At 37.3% G+C, this 21,783-nt stretch overlaps 1 protein-coding gene and 1 pseudogene across 1 annotated transcript in view; both read right to left on the reverse strand.

Moving 5' to 3' along the window:
- LOC146459837 (uncharacterized) overlaps nt 1–21,783 on the reverse strand; it is a 111,118-nt gene that overhangs the window by 57,945 nt on the left and 31,390 nt on the right. Inside the window, exons 5-11 of the mRNA XM_085088754.1 lie at nt 11,658–11,861; nt 8,786–9,114; nt 8,465–8,603; nt 3,895–3,946; nt 3,103–3,644; nt 1,295–1,597; nt 745–815 (exon numbers count right to left, since the gene is read on the reverse strand). Coding sequence (XP_084944880.1) covers nt 745–815; nt 1,295–1,597; nt 3,103–3,644; nt 3,895–3,946; nt 8,465–8,603; nt 8,786–9,114; nt 11,658–11,861 — 1,640 coding nt within the window. The remainder of the gene's footprint in view (nt 1–744; nt 816–1,294; nt 1,598–3,102; nt 3,645–3,894; nt 3,947–8,464; nt 8,604–8,785; nt 9,115–11,657; nt 11,862–21,783) is intronic.
- Nucleotides 10,198–10,871, reverse strand: LOC146459842 (uncharacterized; annotated as a pseudogene).

The following is a 21,783-nucleotide window of genomic DNA, read 5'->3' on the forward strand; positions in this document are numbered from 1 at the left end:
GATTGCTTGTATTGTTTATCGTCTAAAAAACGTTGTTAAAGGAAAATATCCCGACTTAACATAAAACTTAATTTTTTATGGAGTTTTGCAATTTCCTTGTGATCGCGAAAATGTCTTGGGCCAAATGTTAGGCAATTTCGAAACCGTTTTTCTCAGAGGTGCGGCGTTCCTTTCCAAAAATTTCTGGATATTTTTTAAGCCAAACATCTGTTCTCCCAAAATCAGCAAACTCTAACTTGAGCCATTAAAATGCGTTTGCATGAGCCACGCTCGAAGTCAAAGATGACTCCGTATTTTTGCTAATAAAGTTCCACAGCAGGTTTTTCTCGGTTTTTCTTTATTTCATCTTCATCTTTTTTTTTTTTTTTTTTTTTTTGCTTTTGGATAAGCTCGATGAAACTATCCTAACTCTTCGAGGTAGAACTTCCCTGGAAGATTTAGTTGAGTGACGCTTTGGGCAGGAATAACATCAAATTGGTGTTAGCTCACACTTGATTTGATGTCACGGTATTTGACAATTGCCAAATAATATGACAACGTTCTAGCCTACCTTTCGTGCTTAGTATGTCTGCGTATGTCGTTCTCTTGCCTTCTTCTAAAGTAAATGATTCCAATAATTATCACAGCCACAAGAACTACAGAAATTCCAGCAATAATTCCAGCTATCTTTGCAGTAACGCTTTTATCCGTTGGAGTACCAGTTGTATCTGTCGTGGCATCATTTTTGTTGGTAGTAGTAGAAACGCTTTCATCTGTTGGAGTACCAGTTGTACCTGTCGTAGCATCATTTTTGTTGGTAGTAGTAGCCCTCTTCGCTGAAAGATTTATTTATTTATATATAAAAATACAACGTAACTAGTGTTAAACAGCCAAAAAAAAAAAAAAAAGAAAAAAGAGCAATTACAACCGAGCAGCAGACTGGACCACATTAGACAAATGGGTAAATTATCTTGAACAGACTGTAAAGGGGCGCTATTTTCCTTTTTCGTCTTCTTTTTTATATTTTTTTTCTTCTTCCATTTACGCCCAAAATCTAGCACCAACATGTGCAGAAAAAACTTTATCTTGTCTCAATTAAGACACTTTTAACTTGGCTGAAGTTTAAACTAATAATTCAAAGTTGCAAGTAGTAGTTGAAGATACTGAATAGATACAAGGTGAAACCTTAGCTTGTTCACTTATAACATTTAAATGGATGATCTTGATGTGAGTGATTTTCACAGTTTTTAACATCTCCATTCAACTTATCACACGACGGTATAATTATAACCTTCATCATAAAATAATATCACACCTGCGTTGACTTTTACAAGCCAAGAGATTGACTTTTTACTCTCGATTATTCCATGGAACGTAGAGACTGCAATCTCATACTTCTTGTCACAAGTGAGTCGTATGACATGGGAGGTTCTTGTAACTTGGGAAATAGGTATTTGACTCCAATCAGCTTCATTTTCTTGCGATTCCTTTGTTCTGTAGTATATCCTGTACTTTGTAATGAGGCATGCTTTGCGTCTTAGAGGACTCCATGTCAGATTAACATCGCAGCCATTTATTTCCGTTTCTTTGTTATTGATAACAGGAGGTATAGGCTCGCCTAAATAAAAAAAAAAAAAATCAATACACAACAAGCGCCATTTTTACCAATTATTGATCAGTGTCATGGGTGCGAGTTGCTTTCCTTGGGCTAACTCCCGGGGCCCCTTCCATCAACCTCCCCATGATAACCAATCTTGGCCAAATGCGTTTTCTTTATTTTACCATAGATCACGACCTAAAATAAAAAAAACAAATAAAAAATAAAATAATAATAATAAAAAAAAAAACAGAACTGAGTTTCAAATTGCATATCCTTCATGATCTCTTTCTTCTGGTCATTGCAACTGTTTTGTTGAGAGAATATTCCAAACAAACCCAGCGCATTCAACCTTACATCGCCGATTAATTTTGAGCCGTAAAAACCACCTTGTCCTTCTAGCAAATGAAATGCATCCAATAAAATTCCTGCCCTCGACTTATCGTCATTTGCTCGTCATCGATGATTTATGGGATATATTTTAACCATTTCTGCTATTTTTAGTTACACTTTGATAAGCCAGATGTTACACCACATGGAAACTGAAAACAATACGGTCCATTTCTGATAAGTTGCGACCATGTACTATACAAGCTGAAACTATTAACAAGTGGCTCCGGTTGACCAGGACAGAAGTGGATTGCAAAAAAAAAAAAAACAGTTTCCAAGTTGTATCCTAGTGAATACTAGTGAAACTCGTGACCTTTCGATAAAAACTAATTGGAGTTTGCTCTTCTTCCATCCTTTTCCTCGCGAGGGAGGGTACATGTTAGATCAAAATTATCCTAAATTAGTGAATTAGTGCGTATTCAAAGCACCATATTTCGATTATTGGCCACAGTACTTGAAACTTGAACAACATATACCAGCAAGAGACCTACGCTCGTCCTGTGAAGTCAGATTAAGGGTGCTATCGAAAGTGGCACCTTCCAAGACAGTTCAGCAGCCATGTTCAACGCACTGCCAAGCTACTTGCGGAACTGTACTGACTTTCGATCTTTTTAGAGAAATTTGGCACCATATCTTATCAATAATGCTCAAAAGAGATTAGAAGTTACATGAATTTCATTAAATCTACATTTTAGTTTCTTTATATTTTAATTGTTAAATTAAAATATGATATTATTGTAAATTATTATATTATACCATGTTTTGTGTAGTGATTAGAGTAGAATAGGAACTTTTTTTAGCATAGAAGAGCCAATTTATTAATGGAATGCTATTATTTTTATTATTATTATTATTTTTATTATTATTATTATTATTATTATTATTATTATTATTATTATTATTATTATTATTATTATTCACTTACGTTAGCATAATTTGACAAAACACCAACAAAATTCTGGTGACAAAGCCCTTTTAAAAATGTTCGGATTTCAACGGAAATCTCAAAATTACCAGGATACGGACTGCAGTTGAGAAATGAGTCTTGTTAGTTTTATAGGCCTTGAAACGAGGTGCTTTTAAAATGGGGATTTTATGGTGGGTATCGAAAAAAGTAATAAGTAATTGATTGTTACCTTTAATTATATCTGCTATTTCACCCACAGACAAAGCCCTTCCAACAACATAGAGATCCATAACTGAACCAACAAACGACTGTGTTGTTAATTCCGTAATTATTCCAATCTTGAAAAAATGCGGATTATTTCCGATAATACAGTACGGCTGCACATGGTCTGACGAAACAAAGAAGTGTTCATTCCATCTCTCCTGCAATAGTCTTTCAGTACTATTGACAAAGACTTTGATCTTGAACTGCTCACAAGTTATCACTATACGGTTCCAATCATTGATCTTGAAGTCTGCTTTTGCCAGAGTGTTGTAAACAGACAGAAAGACAACGGAATTCTTAATTGCAACGTAAAATAGTTTTCCACTAACTGTTCGGAGTGCTATTATAGGTCCATCAACACCAGTGGATTTCATCCAAAACGCAATTGTAAAATCACAATTCGTGATGTGTACGTTAGGTACAGTTGCGTAGGAGCTGTTATGACTAAAATAGACGGCCTTGCTGCCAGGACACCAGCCCTCAGTGAAGTTCACAGTACCAAAATATCTATTGAAAAAAATTAAACTTTTTTTAATTAAGAAGAGCGTAGTGAGAAGTGGAACTCATCTACAGCCACTCACAAGAGCTTTTATTACAGACCCCTGTTACATTTTCCGCAAATTTAAATTTGGCCATCAGACCTTAAACACCATTGTAAAGTGACACAAGCATATCATATCATAGCATATCATACGGTCTGAACTGAATTTCTCAGCGTCCACAGAAAGATGGCTTCCTTAGTTCTTCTATTACTTACTTTACGTCTGGATCAGACCCATCTAATATCCAATGGCTGATTATTCTCTTCCCTAAAAGGAAACCATGTGTGCGTGATTAGGCGCGTACGAAAGAACATTCATTAAAAACAAAAAAAAAATAATGATGATGATGATAAAAACATAATAATAATTATTAAAGAAATATATAATCATCATAACAACAACAACAACAATTTATTTATCTACAGATTTAGATTATATAAAGGGCTTGTCCCGCAAATAGCCACAAAGCTAGTCGAGGCGGGACAAGACGAGCACGAGAACATAATAAAAAAAAAAATTACAGTAAATTAGAGACATGCTGGAGAACGGAAAACTTAACTTTACATAATAGCGCAGATTTAGATAAGGGTATACACCAAAATTAAAGTAAATTTTTTTTAGAGTTGCAGGTATCCCGTTCCAAATCTTGACCCCAACACGTGAGAATGCATTTCGTGTGGCATTAATGCGAGATTCCTTTATATAAAAATAATCAGAGGTAGAGGAACGCGTTTTATAGGAATGGACACTAGAAATTCGAGAAAACAGATTCAAAATATTTCTTGGGGCATTGTTTTCGTTTCTATCAAACATGAGGTTGCAAACGGATTCATAATACAAGAATCGTACTGGTAGTATTTTTGCTTTAACAAAAAAAGGTATGGCATGGTCGTTTGTTTCATCAAAATATATTAGCCGCAATGCGCGCTTTTGAAGAACAAGAATTTGATCAAGGAAGGTTTTACATGCATTGCCCCAATAAGTGAGACCATAAGTTATGTAAGGTACGATTAGAGACTGATAAATATTCAAAAGAGTGCAAGTAGGAACAATATGCCGTAACCTTGCGATTAGCCCAATTGTCTTACTTATTTTTGTTGCAACAGAATTAATATGTGTCTTCCAGGACAAATTTTCATCAATTAATAATCCAAGATATTTAATGAAGTTTTTACGTTCAAGAGAAACCTTTTTGTTGTCTTAATTGTCAAAAATATAGATCTGAGGTTGATAGTTGAGCTTTTTCTGGTGAGGGCGAAAAATAACGTAGTTTGAATTTTTAATATTCATAGTAAGCTTGTTAGAGGTCAGCCAGGTATATAGGTTGTGTAATTCTTCATTTAGTATAAATTCTAGTGACTTTAAGTCTTTATGAGCAAAAAAAAAACATGAGTGTCATCTGCAAAAAGAAAAAATTGGAGTTTATATACATTTATATAGAGCAGGAAGAGAAGTGGTCCCAGAACGGAGCCTTGGGGTAAACCACAATTTATATTTAGTCTGCTAGGTATACAACTGTTAATTTCAGTAGTTTGTGTACGATTTGATGAATAGGAGAAAAAACAGTTTATGTGGCATCTCTCCATAATAAGAACCTTCCCAGAATCCTTTGCACCAGAAATGTCGCAAATGCGTAATAACTTTGTTAATTTGAAGCCAAGGAGAACGCGACATAAACTGGGAATAACACTTGCAAAAAAATATCACTTATATCAAATTTAGTGTAATGACGTCATCAGTCACGTGAACACACGTAAAACGCGTTTAAACTCATCACAAAAACAGACACTTTATCACAAGTCTCGCGCTGAGAAGCGCATCCTTTAAAAAAATCTAAACAAACCTTGTGGAGTCGAAGTATTTACCAGTCAAAATAGTGTTTATAGACCTAATGTCATATTAGAACACTCATTTGCCTGATACCATGGAGAATTTACTGATGGGCTTGCCCAGGGAATCAAACGTCAACGAATACCTTCTGAAGTCGAAGAATCATTTTACTGTTCATTTCTGCTTTTAATCAGATATTTTGCTTTTATAATTTCGTTTCTACAACTTGTCCACTATCTAGATTTAGGAACCAAACCCATGTCATTGTAAGAGCGCTTGCTCGACCGGTAGAAAACATAAGGTTCTACTAGAGGTTGTCTGAGCTCCAAACTAAGCAGCCATGAAGTGAATGCGAATCGTTTACGGAAGATTCTCTCCGCGCGAATCTTTCGCCAGGTTGAAAAAAATGCGATTTTCCAAATACAAATAATGATCATTTGCTGTCCAATGTTTTTGATTGATTTCTCACGTTATTTAAGTCAACGCAGGTGATTTCTTCCGCCCGGCGCCCTCATGTTTCCCACCTCTTCTTTTCATATTCCTTTGGAGACTTTTGGACCTTTGGATACTGTTTTTAACCAAATGTATAACAAAAAAAAATATCATAGGATGAGCAAAAGCATACCCAGAAACAGGTATTCAGTAATAAATTGAAAATCCAATAAAACACTAGGAAGGTTGAATCGGATTTCTTCATGTATTCGACGCGTACGTTTGAAAACGCTTTGCAAACTGACTTTTAAAACTAGTGTCCAGGTCAGCGTGGTCACAAAGCTGATTGTGTCTCTTTAAATCGCTTCGATAGGACAAATACTCGTGGAGAAACTAATTTTTGAACATTTTGTTTCGGGGCAGTTTCGTTCGCACCGTACGGCTCTCATTCAGTGTGAACACATTTAAAGATCATATCTGTGCGAAGCAACCAAGAGTGATTTCTCCAGACTCGTACCCAGTCGCTATTTACGTGTTTTTTGGTGTGAGAGGATTGGATACGAGGATGGATTGAGGCGCACGGGGTGTCATGGGAAGATATTGGATCAAAATCCGCAAGTCGCTATTTTTCCTTCGCCTCTTCCCATGACACCCCTATGAATGCTAGGAAAAAATTGGATTTCCGTTTTTAGGCTTAAGTAAAAATAAATATACTAGCTAGAATAGATAAAAATTTGTCCATTTGTGGTAGCTTGGAAACGATCGAGGAAAGTTAGAGCCGGACGAAGGCCTGGATTAAGCAACAATAATTCTAAAGTACGTTTATTATGATCGATCATCCGGGTGAGTGTAGTCCTGAGAAGCTCTGTTTGTGGTAACTTTCGACAACCTGAGCGGAAGAGTCAAGTGAAGCGTGGAACGTCGTTTTGAATTCCAACCCTTCTCCAGATCTGCTTTTCATGCGTAGTTATAAACCGCGCAAATATAATCTCTGTTTTAGCAGACACCACCGTTAAGAAACCCGACTTTCTTGGACCATCGCGAGAGGCGCAGAACGTATGCGCAGTAGCAGAAGGAAGCACCGTCCTTAACGGGTTGACTTATCTCCATTTGGAGATAATATATTAAATATCTGACATATCAAACTTAGGGTGATGACTTCATAAGTCACATGATATCCAAATAGGCGTTTTCAATTATATATCACTTCAGCAGCGGTTCTACTTGTAAAAATAATAATGATAATAATAATAATAATAATAATAATAATAATAATAATAATAATAATAATAATAATAATGATAATGATAATGATAATGATAATGATAATGATAATAATAATGATGATGATGATGATAATAATAATAATAATAATAATAATAATAATAATAATAATAATAATAATAATAATGTAATTATAATCTTTTATTTACAGTTCATCAAATATTTCCAGAGCAAAAACGATACAATTACAAAAGCATTGGTTAAATAGTGTTCAACAAAAAGATGCTAGAATTAAAAAATACAGATTTCAAGGGCATGTCGACCTATTAATCTTGTGTCACAGGTTTGTGAAATGAATCAATGAGTATAATGGAACGAATCAGCTATAAATATAACGGAATTTGTTAAAAAAGTTAAATGAAATTCAATGTTTTAAAATCATCTCCACTTGACTTAAAAAAAAAAAGAATAGAAGAAAATATAATAAGCATCTCCCAAATGACCCCTTCTTGATGTCACGTTGAACTTTTCGTATTGCCCTAGAACTTCTAAGACAGACAAGTGCAGATCTTAATGGTGCGAATGAAATTCGGCTTATCATCCATGACATGGTTTTGGCATATTGCTCCCCTTTCTTGATAGAAATCAGCTCCTCTAATCGACGATGGTATCTCAAGCATTCCTTTCCCATTCCGCCAGTTGTAGCGAAGACCAAAGGTGTAAATGTTGAGTACAGGGTCTTTTTTTCATTCTTATGCATACGATAGATCTGTTGCGGTTCCAGGTAATAATAATAATAATAATAATAATAATAATAATAATAATAATAATAATAATAATAATAATAATAATAATAAGAATAATAATAATAATAATAAATTTAAAAATACAGTTAACGATAAAAATGAGCGAAAAAACGGAAGGACGTTTCGGTGTCATCCTGGCACTGTTATCAAGTAAATTATCTTTTCTGTTGCATTCTTTACTTGATAATGGTGCCACGATGACACCGAAACGTCGTTCCGTTTTTTCGCTCAGTTTTATAGTTAATAATAATAATAATAATAATAATAATAATAATAATAATAACAATAACGATAACGATAACGATAACAATAACAATAATAATAATAATAATAATAATAATAATAATAATAATAACAATAATAATAATAAACGATTGGAACACTTAAGGCAACTTTGATCATGCCCGAGATCTCCAGTCACTCAAGTTTGCATAATGAATTTCCCAGGAACAAAAAAAAATAAAAGCATAGATTAGTACTGAACTGTGAGTACCTTTACAGCCGTAGAGCTCCACCCTCATTGATATGTGGTTATGCCAAGCAGTTGGTATGAATCGGATGTAACGAGCTCTGATTGGTTTGTTGAGGTCGTGATTGACAGTGGTGTCCCTGTCTTTGTTTGCAACAAACTCCTAAATCAACAAGACACAAAGCAATAAAGAATAATACTCGTTTTACAATTTGCTGAATGTGGTTTTGCTGTCGAAAAAAAACGAAACCTGATATTAAATGCATTACTGCTTTTCTATTTTGTTGTAAATTGCGTTGTATTTCTCTTTAAAAGCCCTATTTATATTGAGACCGTATACGATACCTTGCTTTGATTTTCTCCTTTTTCGCTGTAGTACTGGAAGTCAAAGCCTTTGTAACTGTATTGAAGTTTGTACATCTTCACCCACTGGCTGTTAGCTCCATTTCCTTGTGTTGCTACACGTGTTACCGTAGTTTGCAGATTACCCAGGTCAATCTGCAGCCATTGATTGACATCATTTGTTTGAGCTGACCATGAGCCTCCTACATTTGAAGTTGCTTGAGTGTGTAGTCTGCCATTGCTTGCTGCATGATAAACATCAAGGTGTGAAGAGGAACTAATTTGCTCGTCAGCAATCGTACCATTTCCCATGCCAAGAGCTCCTCGACATTCTAAGAATTGACACGAATAACAATTTAATAAGGGTTTCAAGAAATGGTGATGTTCACTTTTTCTTGACACTACATTGTGAATTCCGAGCAACACAATCTTTAGGAGCGGTGTCCGATTACCCAATTACATTCGACATAGGAGGAGACTCCGTATCCCCACTAATGTACAAGCTGCTCGAAAGCCAGTTAAAAAGGAAGCTTTTTTATGAGGCAGGGGTCAGGCTATTTTTTAAGAGGTTCATGGGTTACAAATAGTCGCGGGAATCATCGAAAACGGCTAATGTCTCTCGCTTTTCACCCCTACTTATCCTACGAAGCACGCGTTTCCGTGGATTTTGCTGCACTGAAAAGTCGATCTCCCTATTTTGATGCGAGCGAAATTGAGCAAGAGCAAATAATGATAATAATAATAATAATAATGATAATAATAATAATAATAATAATATTCCAAGCAAAATTGATATTTACAAGTTAAAAGTAGAAAAAAGAGCTATTAAAACCTATTTACAATTCAATATTTAAAATTCATTTCGATTAAAAAAAAGCGACTATTTCCAAGCCCAACAGAGCTATTTTCAAGCACAATTTTTTAACAATAGTAAGACTAAAATTTTGATGAAATAAAAAAAGTTGTTAAAAAGATCCTAGAATACTAATTTACAACGTCACGCCATCATTCACTTTCTAAAATTAGCGGAGACACGCTTGGCTAGCGTTTAAGCGGCAGTCATCAATGAAATCCCCAAATGGAATTTTGTGGAAAGGTGTCCTGGAGCCTCTTACGCATGTGTGTACCGACCTTAAAATCTCAAAAGAAAACAATGTTCTAATCCAAGTGATAGTAGGTGTGAAGAGGAACTAATTTGTGAAGAGGAACTAATTTGCATAATAATAATAATAATAATAATAATAATAATAATAATAATAATAATAATAATAATAATAATATTATGACAATAACAATCTGCGATAAAATATTGTAAAACATAGCACGACGTTTCGACGTTTCCAGAACGTCATTATCAAGTGAAAGTAAAATAATGAAATCGAGTATATATAGTTAAGAGATGATTAAATTGAAAGTTAGACAAAAAGTTTGGCTGTAATGGAGTCATTCTGGGTGTTTAAATTGGGTCTTACTGTTCTTATGTACAGCATTTTGTAAACAAGACAATCCCATTTTGTGCTACACTTTTTGAGCATTCTAAATTGGCTCTCATTGAGTAAGCCAATGTTCCCATTGCCACCTCTCAGATGGCGACCAATGGCAGAGTATCTATGATCAGCAATGCGTTGAAACAAATGGCGCTTCGTATATCCAACGTAATTTGAATGGCACCAATCACATTTAAAACAGTAAACAACGCTATGCTGATTTACGATGCGTGGCTTGATCTCTTTAAACTTTAGGTCTTGCTCAAGTTTCTTACTGGTGTAGATTGGTTGTACATCAATGCCGATTTTTTAACTGAGATCGCGCATTTGCCTTTTGACCATGTTCGCTGAGACTTGATCTTTGAACGGAATACTGACTCTTAAAGTTTCAGAGGAAAGTAGAGGAATAATCACATTAGTCGATGATACAATTCCCCCAAGACCTAGGGTAACCAAGGTGATAAAACATGGATTTTAGGTGCCTACATTCATCGACGAATGATTGATGCGTAGAGGAACATTGTTTCTATAAGACACTTCTTGTTGCGCAAATCGGTGGGACTTTGAAAATGAAGTAAAAGGCCCGTATTCGTAGGTTTACGATAGATTTAGTTACACATTTCCACTTAGTTTACAATAAGTTTATCGACATTTGTCGATTGTACCATCGTCAAATGTGATTATTCCTCTACACCAGATGCTGAGACAAAATCTGATAAAACTTTAAGAGTCAGTATTCAGAATTTTTGGGTAGCCTCTATCAAGATTAATTCTGGTGAAATGAGCTCTTCCTTTTCTTAAGCGACGCTAGAAACTTTTGCAAGCGCATCTTCTGCCGGTGCAAACAGCAGCTAATACTTTCCGCTTTCGATGTCTTCGAAACTGCTCTTCGGAAGAGATCCTGCGGAAATACCCACCGATGATCGGCTATAACCACGCTCAGCAAGGGTACCAAGTGCTTTTCGAAGGCATTCATTGAAAACGTGGTCCGCCATCTTGAAAACTACATCTGAATGTGACTGACAACTCACATTTGGATGTAGAAAACGATATTAGCAAGGTTAGTTCTCAACTTAGTAGTAATTACTACGGTGCGTGTTTTTGTCGTATACCGTAAAGTTCACAAAACTGTTAATACTTAATTCATAATTGATAGATTTTGACTGTTAAAGAACATTTTATAGTGATGAACGATGTTAAAAATAAATGTGTCTGTTTTCGTGCTCCTCCCTCCCTGGAAAAGCAAATGGAACTTATTATCACTCTTTTTAAGGTCCCGCCCTATTTTGTTTCTTAGTTACTGAATATTTTACTTAATAGCATGAGGTTTTCTGTCTAAATTACCAATCTGGAGAGTCTCTTTTGCGTTAGTGTGAGTCAACACAAACCTTTACACCTGAGTGTGCTGACATCCTCGCTCCAGGTTCCTAACAATGCGCACCGAATCGTGGCAGGGCCGCTCAACTGGTAACCATCCAAGCAGTGAAACGAACAAGTTGATCCATAATCTTGGTTTGACGTGAGACATTCGGGGGGATAAACTCGCACACCATTCTTTAAAGTAAGGTTTTTACACGGTTGTACCAGTGAAACTTATGCAGAAAGGAGAGACGAAAACAAAACAAAATTATGTTTCAGCCAGAAATATATAGATGCGTCGGTGGAGCAAAGTTATTTTCAGTATCTCGTTAATTATCCCTTCGCGGAAACACAAAAGATTATATGAACGAGGTATTATACTTTTGGCAAGGCCTAGAGAACGCGAAACACCATAAATGACAATAAGATGTGGTACTGAATAATTCTGAAAGTAAGTGCAAAAAATATTGAAGCTCAAGCGAACATCTACACAAAAACATGTAACCAAGTAAAATGCGGAAACATAGCGGGGAGTGGGATGATTTAGCAGCTTAGTCAAGTTTGTCAACTGCTTTTTGATAAGACACGAAGGAAAAAGTCCAAACCTAACGTTGAAAACTGGACTCATGTGTATCTCGTGTTTTAGGGAATTTCCTTCCAAACGTACATATTCGATACCCCCGGCGACAACGGGGACATGAATAGCGCGGATATTGATCATCGCTGTTTACTGACGCGATTAAAGACTGAAACCTAAGGGCAACAAAACTAAAACATGCGACAATGCACAAAAATCGCAAGTGTAAATAGGCCGTAACGATTCACATTTCTGTAATCTTTATTTTAAAAATTATCCATTGTCAGCAATGTAGCACACGTACGTTTCTCGCACGCTTGTATAAAACTGGTGACGAGGCATTGTTTTCTTTGATCTGCCATGATTTCATTTTACGGTTCTTCTCCTTGTAACTAATGTTAAGCCTGAGCCTGACTTCGTGTATCTAAAGACTAACTGTAGTTAAAGTGTATATGAGAAAAATAATTTTTCTTCGCTTTTTAGGAGTTTGATGCGTGTGCAAACCGATTCTAAGAATAAAACTTCTCTAAAAATTTTGAAAACCATTTTTTCAGGGAAAACCCCTTCCTTTTCCTTTTAAAAATGCCGCGGTACAGGGACCTAATTTACCACGTAATGACGTCGATCTACTTGACATTGTTCCCGGGAGTGTTGTGTTTTGGTTGGAACACGCTTAAATCGGGAATATTTTCGAATCTTTCGATAGCTCCAGCGAACAAAAACAAGCAGAGAAGAAAAGTAAGTCGTGAGTCGTGGGTCGTATCAAACCATAGGTGACTAGACATGCCGTAGCGAACCATGTTGACTTTCGACAATCGTCAATGGCTGTGCACAGTGGAAACGATTGTGCGTCGAATTCCGTTAGCGTTTAGGCAAAACCCTCCATTTTAACTGTCAGCTTCCAAAAGCGGAAAAACAACAAGCTATCCTAACGATTAATTCATAGAGGAAGCTGAATGCTCTTACTTTATGTTCGAATTCCAATTTTGAACGTGTGTTGAGATAAAGAACGAGCAGAGACAACTCGGGGTAGACAAAGAGGGACGGCGTCTCATTATTTGTGAACTTGCGAAAAGGGCTATTAAATTTTAATTTTGTAAATACATTTCTTAGAGATCTTTGGTTCTTGTCATTTGTTGGTAATAACGGGAATAATTTCAAATTCAAGAATCAACATTGATTTGGAGTTCATTTATTGTCTCCTCTCGGCAACTTATCAGGATCTGTTTTCTAAACTTCAACTTTTAAATCAATTTCGGGAATATTACTCACCAGTAATAAATCTTAAAAGCTGCATCAGAATTTTAAAGAGATTGCAACAGAAGAAAGTTACTACAACTGCAGTCAGATAACGAAAGATGCTATCAAAACATTTAATCATCTAGTCGAGTTTGAAAATAGTCCGACGAAATTTATAATATCCATGTCTTATTGCAATGAAGACCATACGCCTCTTGTGCGTTGCAGCATCACCCCGAATTTAACAAAGACCACGGAATTATCTGTCTTGTTTTTCAAATGATATAATCTGTTGGCCTTCCAGTTGAGTTATATCTCACACTGAGACGGATTCCTAAAAACCACGAGTGCTACTTGAAACCGAAAAACACTAAAACTTCGAATCGCTTCAACTACAATTACTTTGACGATCTTGTCCCAAACCGCTGGTTCTGGAGAAGCTTGGGCATTTTTTCTTCGTATTATTGTAAGAAATCAGTAATTACTAGGCGCTCCAACTTCAAAAGAACGATGGAATGCTCTGCAAAGTGGCTTTACTCCACCACCAGTTCTTTTTTTTTTTATCAAGTAAAGTTAAGCTTATCACGTGAAGTTTCGGCCGCGCGCGACAGCGACTTTTTAGAGTCAAAATAGCACTTTCTCGAACGGGAAACGACGACGTTTGGAAAACGTCATGAAGTTTTAAGTTTAGAATCTATTTTAGTATATATGAAAATTTAAAATAGAGAAGAAATTTCTTTTGTGCCACATACACTTAAGGCGTACGTATGGATGCAAACAATGTTACGTGCGTAACGATTCTCTTTCGACGTGCCATGTAACCAGGCCTAGTCTTAATTGTCAGCAAAGCTTATTTATTTACAAATAAGGTCGTTATTTTCTAAAGAAACTGTGGTGGTGCGTAGATGGGGAAAGGAAACGAATATTTGACCTTATCATCAGAGTTGATGAGGTTATTTCGCCACCGTAAAGAGATTCTCTTTGCAGCACTCAAATCTCAGTTTAAATTAGCCAAACTATCTTACCAACTCTGTTGCTTATACCAAACATTAATTTATTTTCGGTTTATCGACTTGGGTAATAAAGATTAGTTTATAAATCTTCGGAATGCTGTGGGAAATACCACGGAAGTCAACACACAGACGAAAAATCGACACTTTTAAACTTAACGCCTCGCAAACAAAACGGCAGTTGTATAAGGGCTGCGGTGTAGAGCCGTATTTGGGTCACATGATCGAAATGGACCAATCAGGAGCAAGCATGATGACGTCAAAATGAAATATTGCATTCCTGAGGATGATGTAATGGTGTTAGTATGCAAATGAGGTGTATTGAAATTTTTTTGCCCGTAGCCAATCAGAAAGCGGGGTCAAAGGTCAACCAAGACAAAAACCACGTGATGTCAAAGCAGGAACAAATTTTTAATGTCGATTACAACAACTTTATACAACCTTTGGGCGGACTTGACTTCTCCATGTTCACTGCAAACTGACTGACCGACTCACTCTCTTGCTTAAATAAGATTTCCACTCCTCACCTCGAACTGATTTGTGGGTGAGAAAAAAAAAGGGGTATGGGGAGGGGGGGCACACCCTCCATGTATCAGTTCACACTCACTCGTTTAAATACGATTCCAACTCCTCACCTCAAAATGATTAATGGGTGAGAAAGAGGGGGTATGGGGGGGGGGGGGGGGCACCCCCTCCATATATAGGTCATGTGACCAAGTCCCTCTCAATCTTATAAAAAAGATGACCCGTCGAGAATTTTCGTGACCGACCACTTTTGTCTGCTTAAACAGGTCCTACCAGATTCTGACCAATGGTCACATTTTATGACCAAATAAGGTCACTTATTGCTGATTGGTCAGATTCGTTTATATAAGCCATCATCTTTTCGGAAAAAAAAAATTGAGTGTGATCCAACATGCACTGGGAAGAAGAAGACGATAGTGATGACGATTAACTTTTGTAAGAGGCATTGGGTCGAGGAGAAAAGCAGTTGGGTGGAGGAACGAGTCATGCCACTGGTCTTGAATTTTTTTCCTTATACGGATCGTCGAGCACGGCGTTTTGAGGTGCATCGACGTACATTGACGACGCGTGTGTCTCAACCAAGCCAATGGAGTGGTTAACATTGCTTAAAGGCTCGAGAATAAATTATGACATGGTGTGCTGCGTCAAGTGTTAAACGGAGAAGAAGACGACAAGGATTTCTTGTTTGTGAACATGTCCTCAAATTGATTACGTCATGCTTATCAGTCGATCGCATCGTGTGTCCGTGGGTGAATGGCGTAGAAACGAATATCAGTGACAACGTTGTCTTCCAAGTTGTCCAGCATTTTGAACTCGAACGAACAATATAAAATGGACGACAGTTTTGAAACCCATAATCCTTGTAGTTCTTCCATCACTCTTTTCATCTGGTCTTCGCTGATCGGCCACGGCTTTCCAAAATGTGTAGTAGTTGATTTTGTCGAATGCCAGTATAATAAGGAGTATTTGATAGTTAATCATTAACTGTGCTGTGGAAACGTGCGTTTTGGCACATAACACATGACATTACCTGTAGTTCACCTTTGTCTCGTAAACACGCTTTAATTTCCTACCCTCATCCACTTGCAGGTCATATCAGGGGGCTACAGGTTTGGTCTTTTCTCACTACCAGTGCAAAGTAAATTTATTCCACCACGGCGATGGACGGTGGATGAATCAAAGAAATGAATGGTTCCTCGCTGTGTTTTCTCCCCTGCTTGTAGCGTAATAGTAATAATAATAATAATCATAATCATAATAATAATCATAATCATAATCATACTCATACTCATGATCATGATCATGATCATGATCATGATCATGATCATGATCATGATAATGATAATGATAATGATAATGATAATGATAATGATAATGATAATGATAATGATAATGATAATGATAATGATAATGATAATGATAATGATAATGATAATGATAATGATAATGATAATAATAATAATAATAATAATAATAATAATAATAATAATAATAATAATAATAAATTTGGCAATAATTGTTCGGAAAACGAAAAACCCGTCAATTCAAAAAGTATTTTAGTACAAATACACAATCAAACCTGTAATTCGTTCTATAGCGTATTTCTAGAAGTACTCGAACATTACTGAACATTACCGTGATGTGGATTTGAAATGTCCGCTTGCTTGTCGTTAATTCTTGGATTTCTGCTATTTATTCTGTAGAATATTCCTAAGATGTTCTTCTTTCGAGTTTTTGTTTTGAAAAGCAGTGTTTTCTTTCCGATAATGCAAAATTGACGTCTTGATTATTTACGCTTGAAGCGCGTGGGGTGCGCCATAACGGCTGAAATCTGATATCTCAGTGCAAGAGAAAACAGTGCACCCCAGCGAGAACTAATTTCACTAAAGAAGCTTCTACTTGTTTACATAATTCGGGGAAGGAGGGTACCCGCTACTGTAACAAATTGATATTGATGGATGAAACCATTGGTTACAAGGGATGGAGGGTATCCCTGCAGCTGGTTTGTAAACGATCATATCTACAACACCGATCTTTCATTCGCGATATAGTTTTCAAATTCTGTTTATCATGCGAATTGAGTTGTTTGCTAATCTTGCCTACTAAAAAGTTAAGTTTCGCTTCCGCCCACGCATACGACATAACGGTGATAAGTATTGCAGGCTCAGGTTTCACGGAAATGATTACAGCGGACCATTTTGGATCATGGGTTTGATCATCTAAGTGGTTGAGCGTCCCTGAGTTCTAAGAGCCATACCGCAGTTTACCTATCAAGCGAGGCCTAGAAATTCTTTACACCCTTCTGTAACTCGGGCGTCAACCACGTTCAGAAGAGCGTTTGTTCCTCGTGTTCATGCGCTAGAAGCTCACGTCGAAACTTCTTTCGTTTTCAAAAGCGTTTATTCACGTTCTTTTTCCGTCAAACGGGCCTCATTTCTAAGTAAAATCGTCCTCTTGGCTGGTGTCTTCTTCTTCTTCTTCGTCAGGGACTTGAAGCCTCTCAAAGACTCTGTTTAACAAAAATTTTCGTTTGTCCACGGGCTGCTTCCGCAGCTTCTTCGTCATCCATAGAGTAGTAGTTACTCAAGAGCTTGAGAAGAGGGCAGTGGTTACTTATGAGCATGAGGAGTCGCAGTGATCCGGTGACGTTACTAGGAAGAAAAATTTCAATATGTTCCAGAAACCCGCCAAAACCTTAACACGCGCGTCTACGTCGAGTTCAAGCTAAGAACGTAATGGTGTAATCAAGACGCCGAAACGTATTTTCATCGTTGGTTTTTGCTTGTATTTGTGTTAACAAAACCTTGCTTATTCGAAAATTTTAAACCTGACAATAAAATACCAGAAATTTATGTACCTCGTCACCAATCTCCCACTGGCTCAGTGGTGAGAGCACAAAACCCGTACAAGGAAGGATTATTGGTTCCCTTCCTGTCAGCCATGCGTTTGTCAATGCGGTTCAGTTAAAAAAAAAAAAAGAAAAAAATACAATGCTTTGTATGCTAAAGCCTTTTAGAATTATTGTTGCCTAACTATCTCTAAAAAAGCACGGACATTCTCAATTTTCTGTTACCATTAACCTCATGCTAAGATTTGCTTTGCTTGCTTAGTCTACTGCTGTATTAGAAGGCACAGCCCTTAGACATGGCTTTTCTGTCAAGAAGTATACAAATAAACATAGACTACATCTAACTGACTTATCAGTAGCTCTGTTCATGCTCATGAGTAACTATTACTCGTGCTTTATGCTCATGAGTAACCACTGCCATCTTCTCAAGCTCTTGAGAAACTACTACACGTGCTCATGAGTAGCTACTACTCGTACTCATAGGTAGCCACTGCCCTCTACTTATGCTCATGAGTAAGTACTACTCATGCTCATGAGTAGCTACTACTCGTGCTTATGAGTAACCACTGCCCTCTTCTCAAGCTCTTAAGTAACTACTTTTCATGCTAATGAGTAACCACTGCCCTCTTCTAATGGTCATGAGTAACTACTGCTCATGCTCATGAGTAACCACTGCCCTCTTCTCAAGCTCTTGAGTAACTACTACTCGTGCTCATGAGTAGCTACTACTCGTGTTTATGAGTAACAACTGCCCTCTTCTCAAGCTCATGAGTAACTGCTCATGCTCATGAGTAACCACTGTCCTCTTCTCAAGCTCATGAGTAACTACTGCTCATACTCATAAGTAACTACTGCTCATGCTCATGAGTAACCACTGCCCTCTTCTCAAGCTCATGAGTAACTACTGCTCATGCTCATGAGTAACAACTGCTCTCTTCTCAAGCTCATGAGTAACTACTGCTCATGCTCATGAGTAACAACTGCCCTCTTCTCAGGCTCATGAGTAACTACTGCTCATGCTCATGAGTAACCACTGCCCTCTTCTCGGGCTCATGAGTAACTACTGCTCATGCTCATGAGTAACCACTGCCCTCTTCTTATACTCATGAGTAACTACTACTCGTGCTCATGCTCATGTGCCACTTTTGTTAATTGCATGGAACACAGCTGTGATGAGTGACTCATCCATATAACAATTGACTTAGTTGGTCATGCTCATTTTGAGTTCAGACAACGCGGAGTACACATGCCTTAGCGTATAAGGCATCTTTGCCAGTATTGTCAAAAATCATTTAGTCGGAGTTACAACAGAGACCGCCACGAGAGGCAAAGTTGCTTGAAACGCTCACAGGGAGAACAAGAGGAAAATTTAACAAATGAATGCCGCCTTTCCGGAAGTCGAAACAGACGAACAATGTGAAAAAAGGGAAGAGGAAGGTTAAGAAAATGGAGATGACGAAGACGAGGATGAAAGCATGGATAGTGATGACGAAGATGATGAAGAAACGTGGAGAATGATTCCGACTCTAACACTAGTGATCTTTGGGAAAACCTGCGAGGAGAAGTGAGAGATGCTCTAAATCCCAGTTATGTCGAAGAAGTGGAACGGTTTCTGGAAGAGGTGGAACCTAGAGAGGTTGCTTAGGCCAAAGCGTTGAATTTTCTATTACCGGCCCACAGGCGAAAGTTGCGAAGGCTGTATTTGCACTATCTAAAAAAGTTTCGTCGTCTTAGGGGGGTTCCTGTACATCAAAAAATTACTGCCACCCTACGTCGCTTCATGGACGAGAACTCTTTGGATTACGAAGAAGCTGCGGAAGCAGCCGTGGACAAACAGAAATTTTTGTTAAACAGAGTCTTTGAGAGGCTTCAAGTCCCTGACGAAGAAGAAAAAGAAGACACCAGCCAAGAGGACGATTTAACTTAGAAATGAGGCCCGTTTGACGGAAAAGAACGTGAATAAACGCATTTGAAAATGAAAGAAGCTTCGACGTGAGCTTTCAGCGGATGAACACGAGGAATAAACGCTCTTCTGAACGTGGTGCACGCCCGAGTTACAGAAGGGTGTAAATAATTTCTTGGCCGCACCTGATAGGTTAAACTGCGGTATGGCTCTTAGAATTCAGGGACGCTCAACCACTAGGGTGTGAGCAACACGTTCCCGCTTGTAACCTAGGTATTTTATTTTGCATTAAACATTTTCCCTTTTATTTCAATGATTTATATTTCGTTTTGGGACTGGGTACAACCAAAGCCTCTAAAACTAGTCTTTTTCAGGTGAAGTTTATTTTATTTCTTTTTTGCTCCTTTGTGGTTAGGACACTGTGTTGTAGCCACAGTATCCCAGGTTCAAATTCTGGTCAGGGCAATATTTTCTCTCTCTTTTTTTATCTTTTAAGATGATCAAACCCATGATCCAAAGTGGTCCGCTGTTGTCATTTCCATGAAACCTGAGCCCGCGATACTTATCACCGTTATGTCGTATGCGTAGGCGGAAGCGAAACTTTTTTTAGAAGGCAAGATTAGCAAACAAATTAATTCGCATGGTAAACAGGATTAGAAAACTATATCGCGAATGAAAGATCGGTGAAACCAGCTGCAGGGATACCCTCCATCCCTTGTAACCAATGGTTTCATCCATCAATATTAATTTGTTACAGTAGGGGGTACCCTCCTTCCCCGAATTATGCAAACAAGTAGAAGCTTCTTTAGTGAAATTAGTTCTTGCTGGGGTGTACTGTTTTCTCTTGCACTGAGATATCAGATTTCAGCAATTATGGCGCACCCCACGCGCTTCAAGCGTAAATAATCAAGACGTCAATTTTGCATTATCGGAAAGAAAACACAGTCACCTTTTTGAAACAAAAGAAGAAAGAAGAACATCGTAGGAATATTCTACAGATTAAATAGCGGAAATCCAAGAATTAACGACAAGCAAGCGGAAATCTCAAATCCACATCACGGTAATGTTCGGTAACGTTCGAGTACTTCAAGAAATACGCTATAGAACGAATTACAGGTTTGATTGTGTATTTGTACTAAAATACTTTTCAAATTGACGGGTTTTTCGTTTTCTGAACAATTATTGCCAAATTTATTATGATTATGATTATGATTATGATTATGATTATGATTATGATTATGATTATGATTATGATTATGATTATGATTATGATTATGATTATGATTATGATTATGATTATGATTATGATTATGATTATGATTATGATTATGATTATGATTATGATTATAATTATGATTATGATTATTATTATTATTATTACGCTACAAGCAGGGGAGAAAGCACTGCGAGGAACCATTCATTTCTTTGATTCATCCACCGTCCAGCGCCGTGGGCGAATAAGTTTACTTTGAACTTGTAGTGAGACAAGACCAAGCCTATAGCCCCTGATGTGACCTGTGAAAATTAAAGCGTGTTTACGAGACAAAGGTGACCTACAGGTTATGTCATGTGTAATGTGCCAAACGCACGGGTCCACAGCACAGTTACTGATTAACTATTAAATACTCCTTATTATACTGGCATTCGACAAAATCAACTACCACACATTTTGGAAAGCCGTGGCCAGATGAAAAGAGTGATGGAAGAACTACAAGGATTATGGGTTTCAAAACTGTCGTCCATTTTAAATTGTTCGTTCGAGTTCAAAATGCTGGACAACTTGGAAGACAACGTTGTCACTGATATTCGTTTCTACGCCATACACCCACGGACACACGATGCGATCGACTGATAAGCATGACGTAATCAATTTGAGGACATGTTCACAAACAAGAAATCCTTGTCGTCTTCTTCTCCGTTCAACACTTGACGCAACACACCATGTCATAATCCATTCTCGAGCCTTTAAGCAATGTTAACCACTCCACTGGCTTGGTTGAGACACACGCGTCGTCAATGTACGTCGATGCACCTCAAAACGCCATGCTCGACG

Source organism: Pavona decussata, unplaced genomic scaffold (genome assembly GCF_977016875.1).
Source record: "Pavona decussata unplaced genomic scaffold, jaPavDecu1.1 SCAFFOLD_215, whole genome shotgun sequence".
NCBI classification, from domain to species: Eukaryota; Metazoa; Cnidaria; class Anthozoa; order Scleractinia; family Agariciidae; genus Pavona; species Pavona decussata.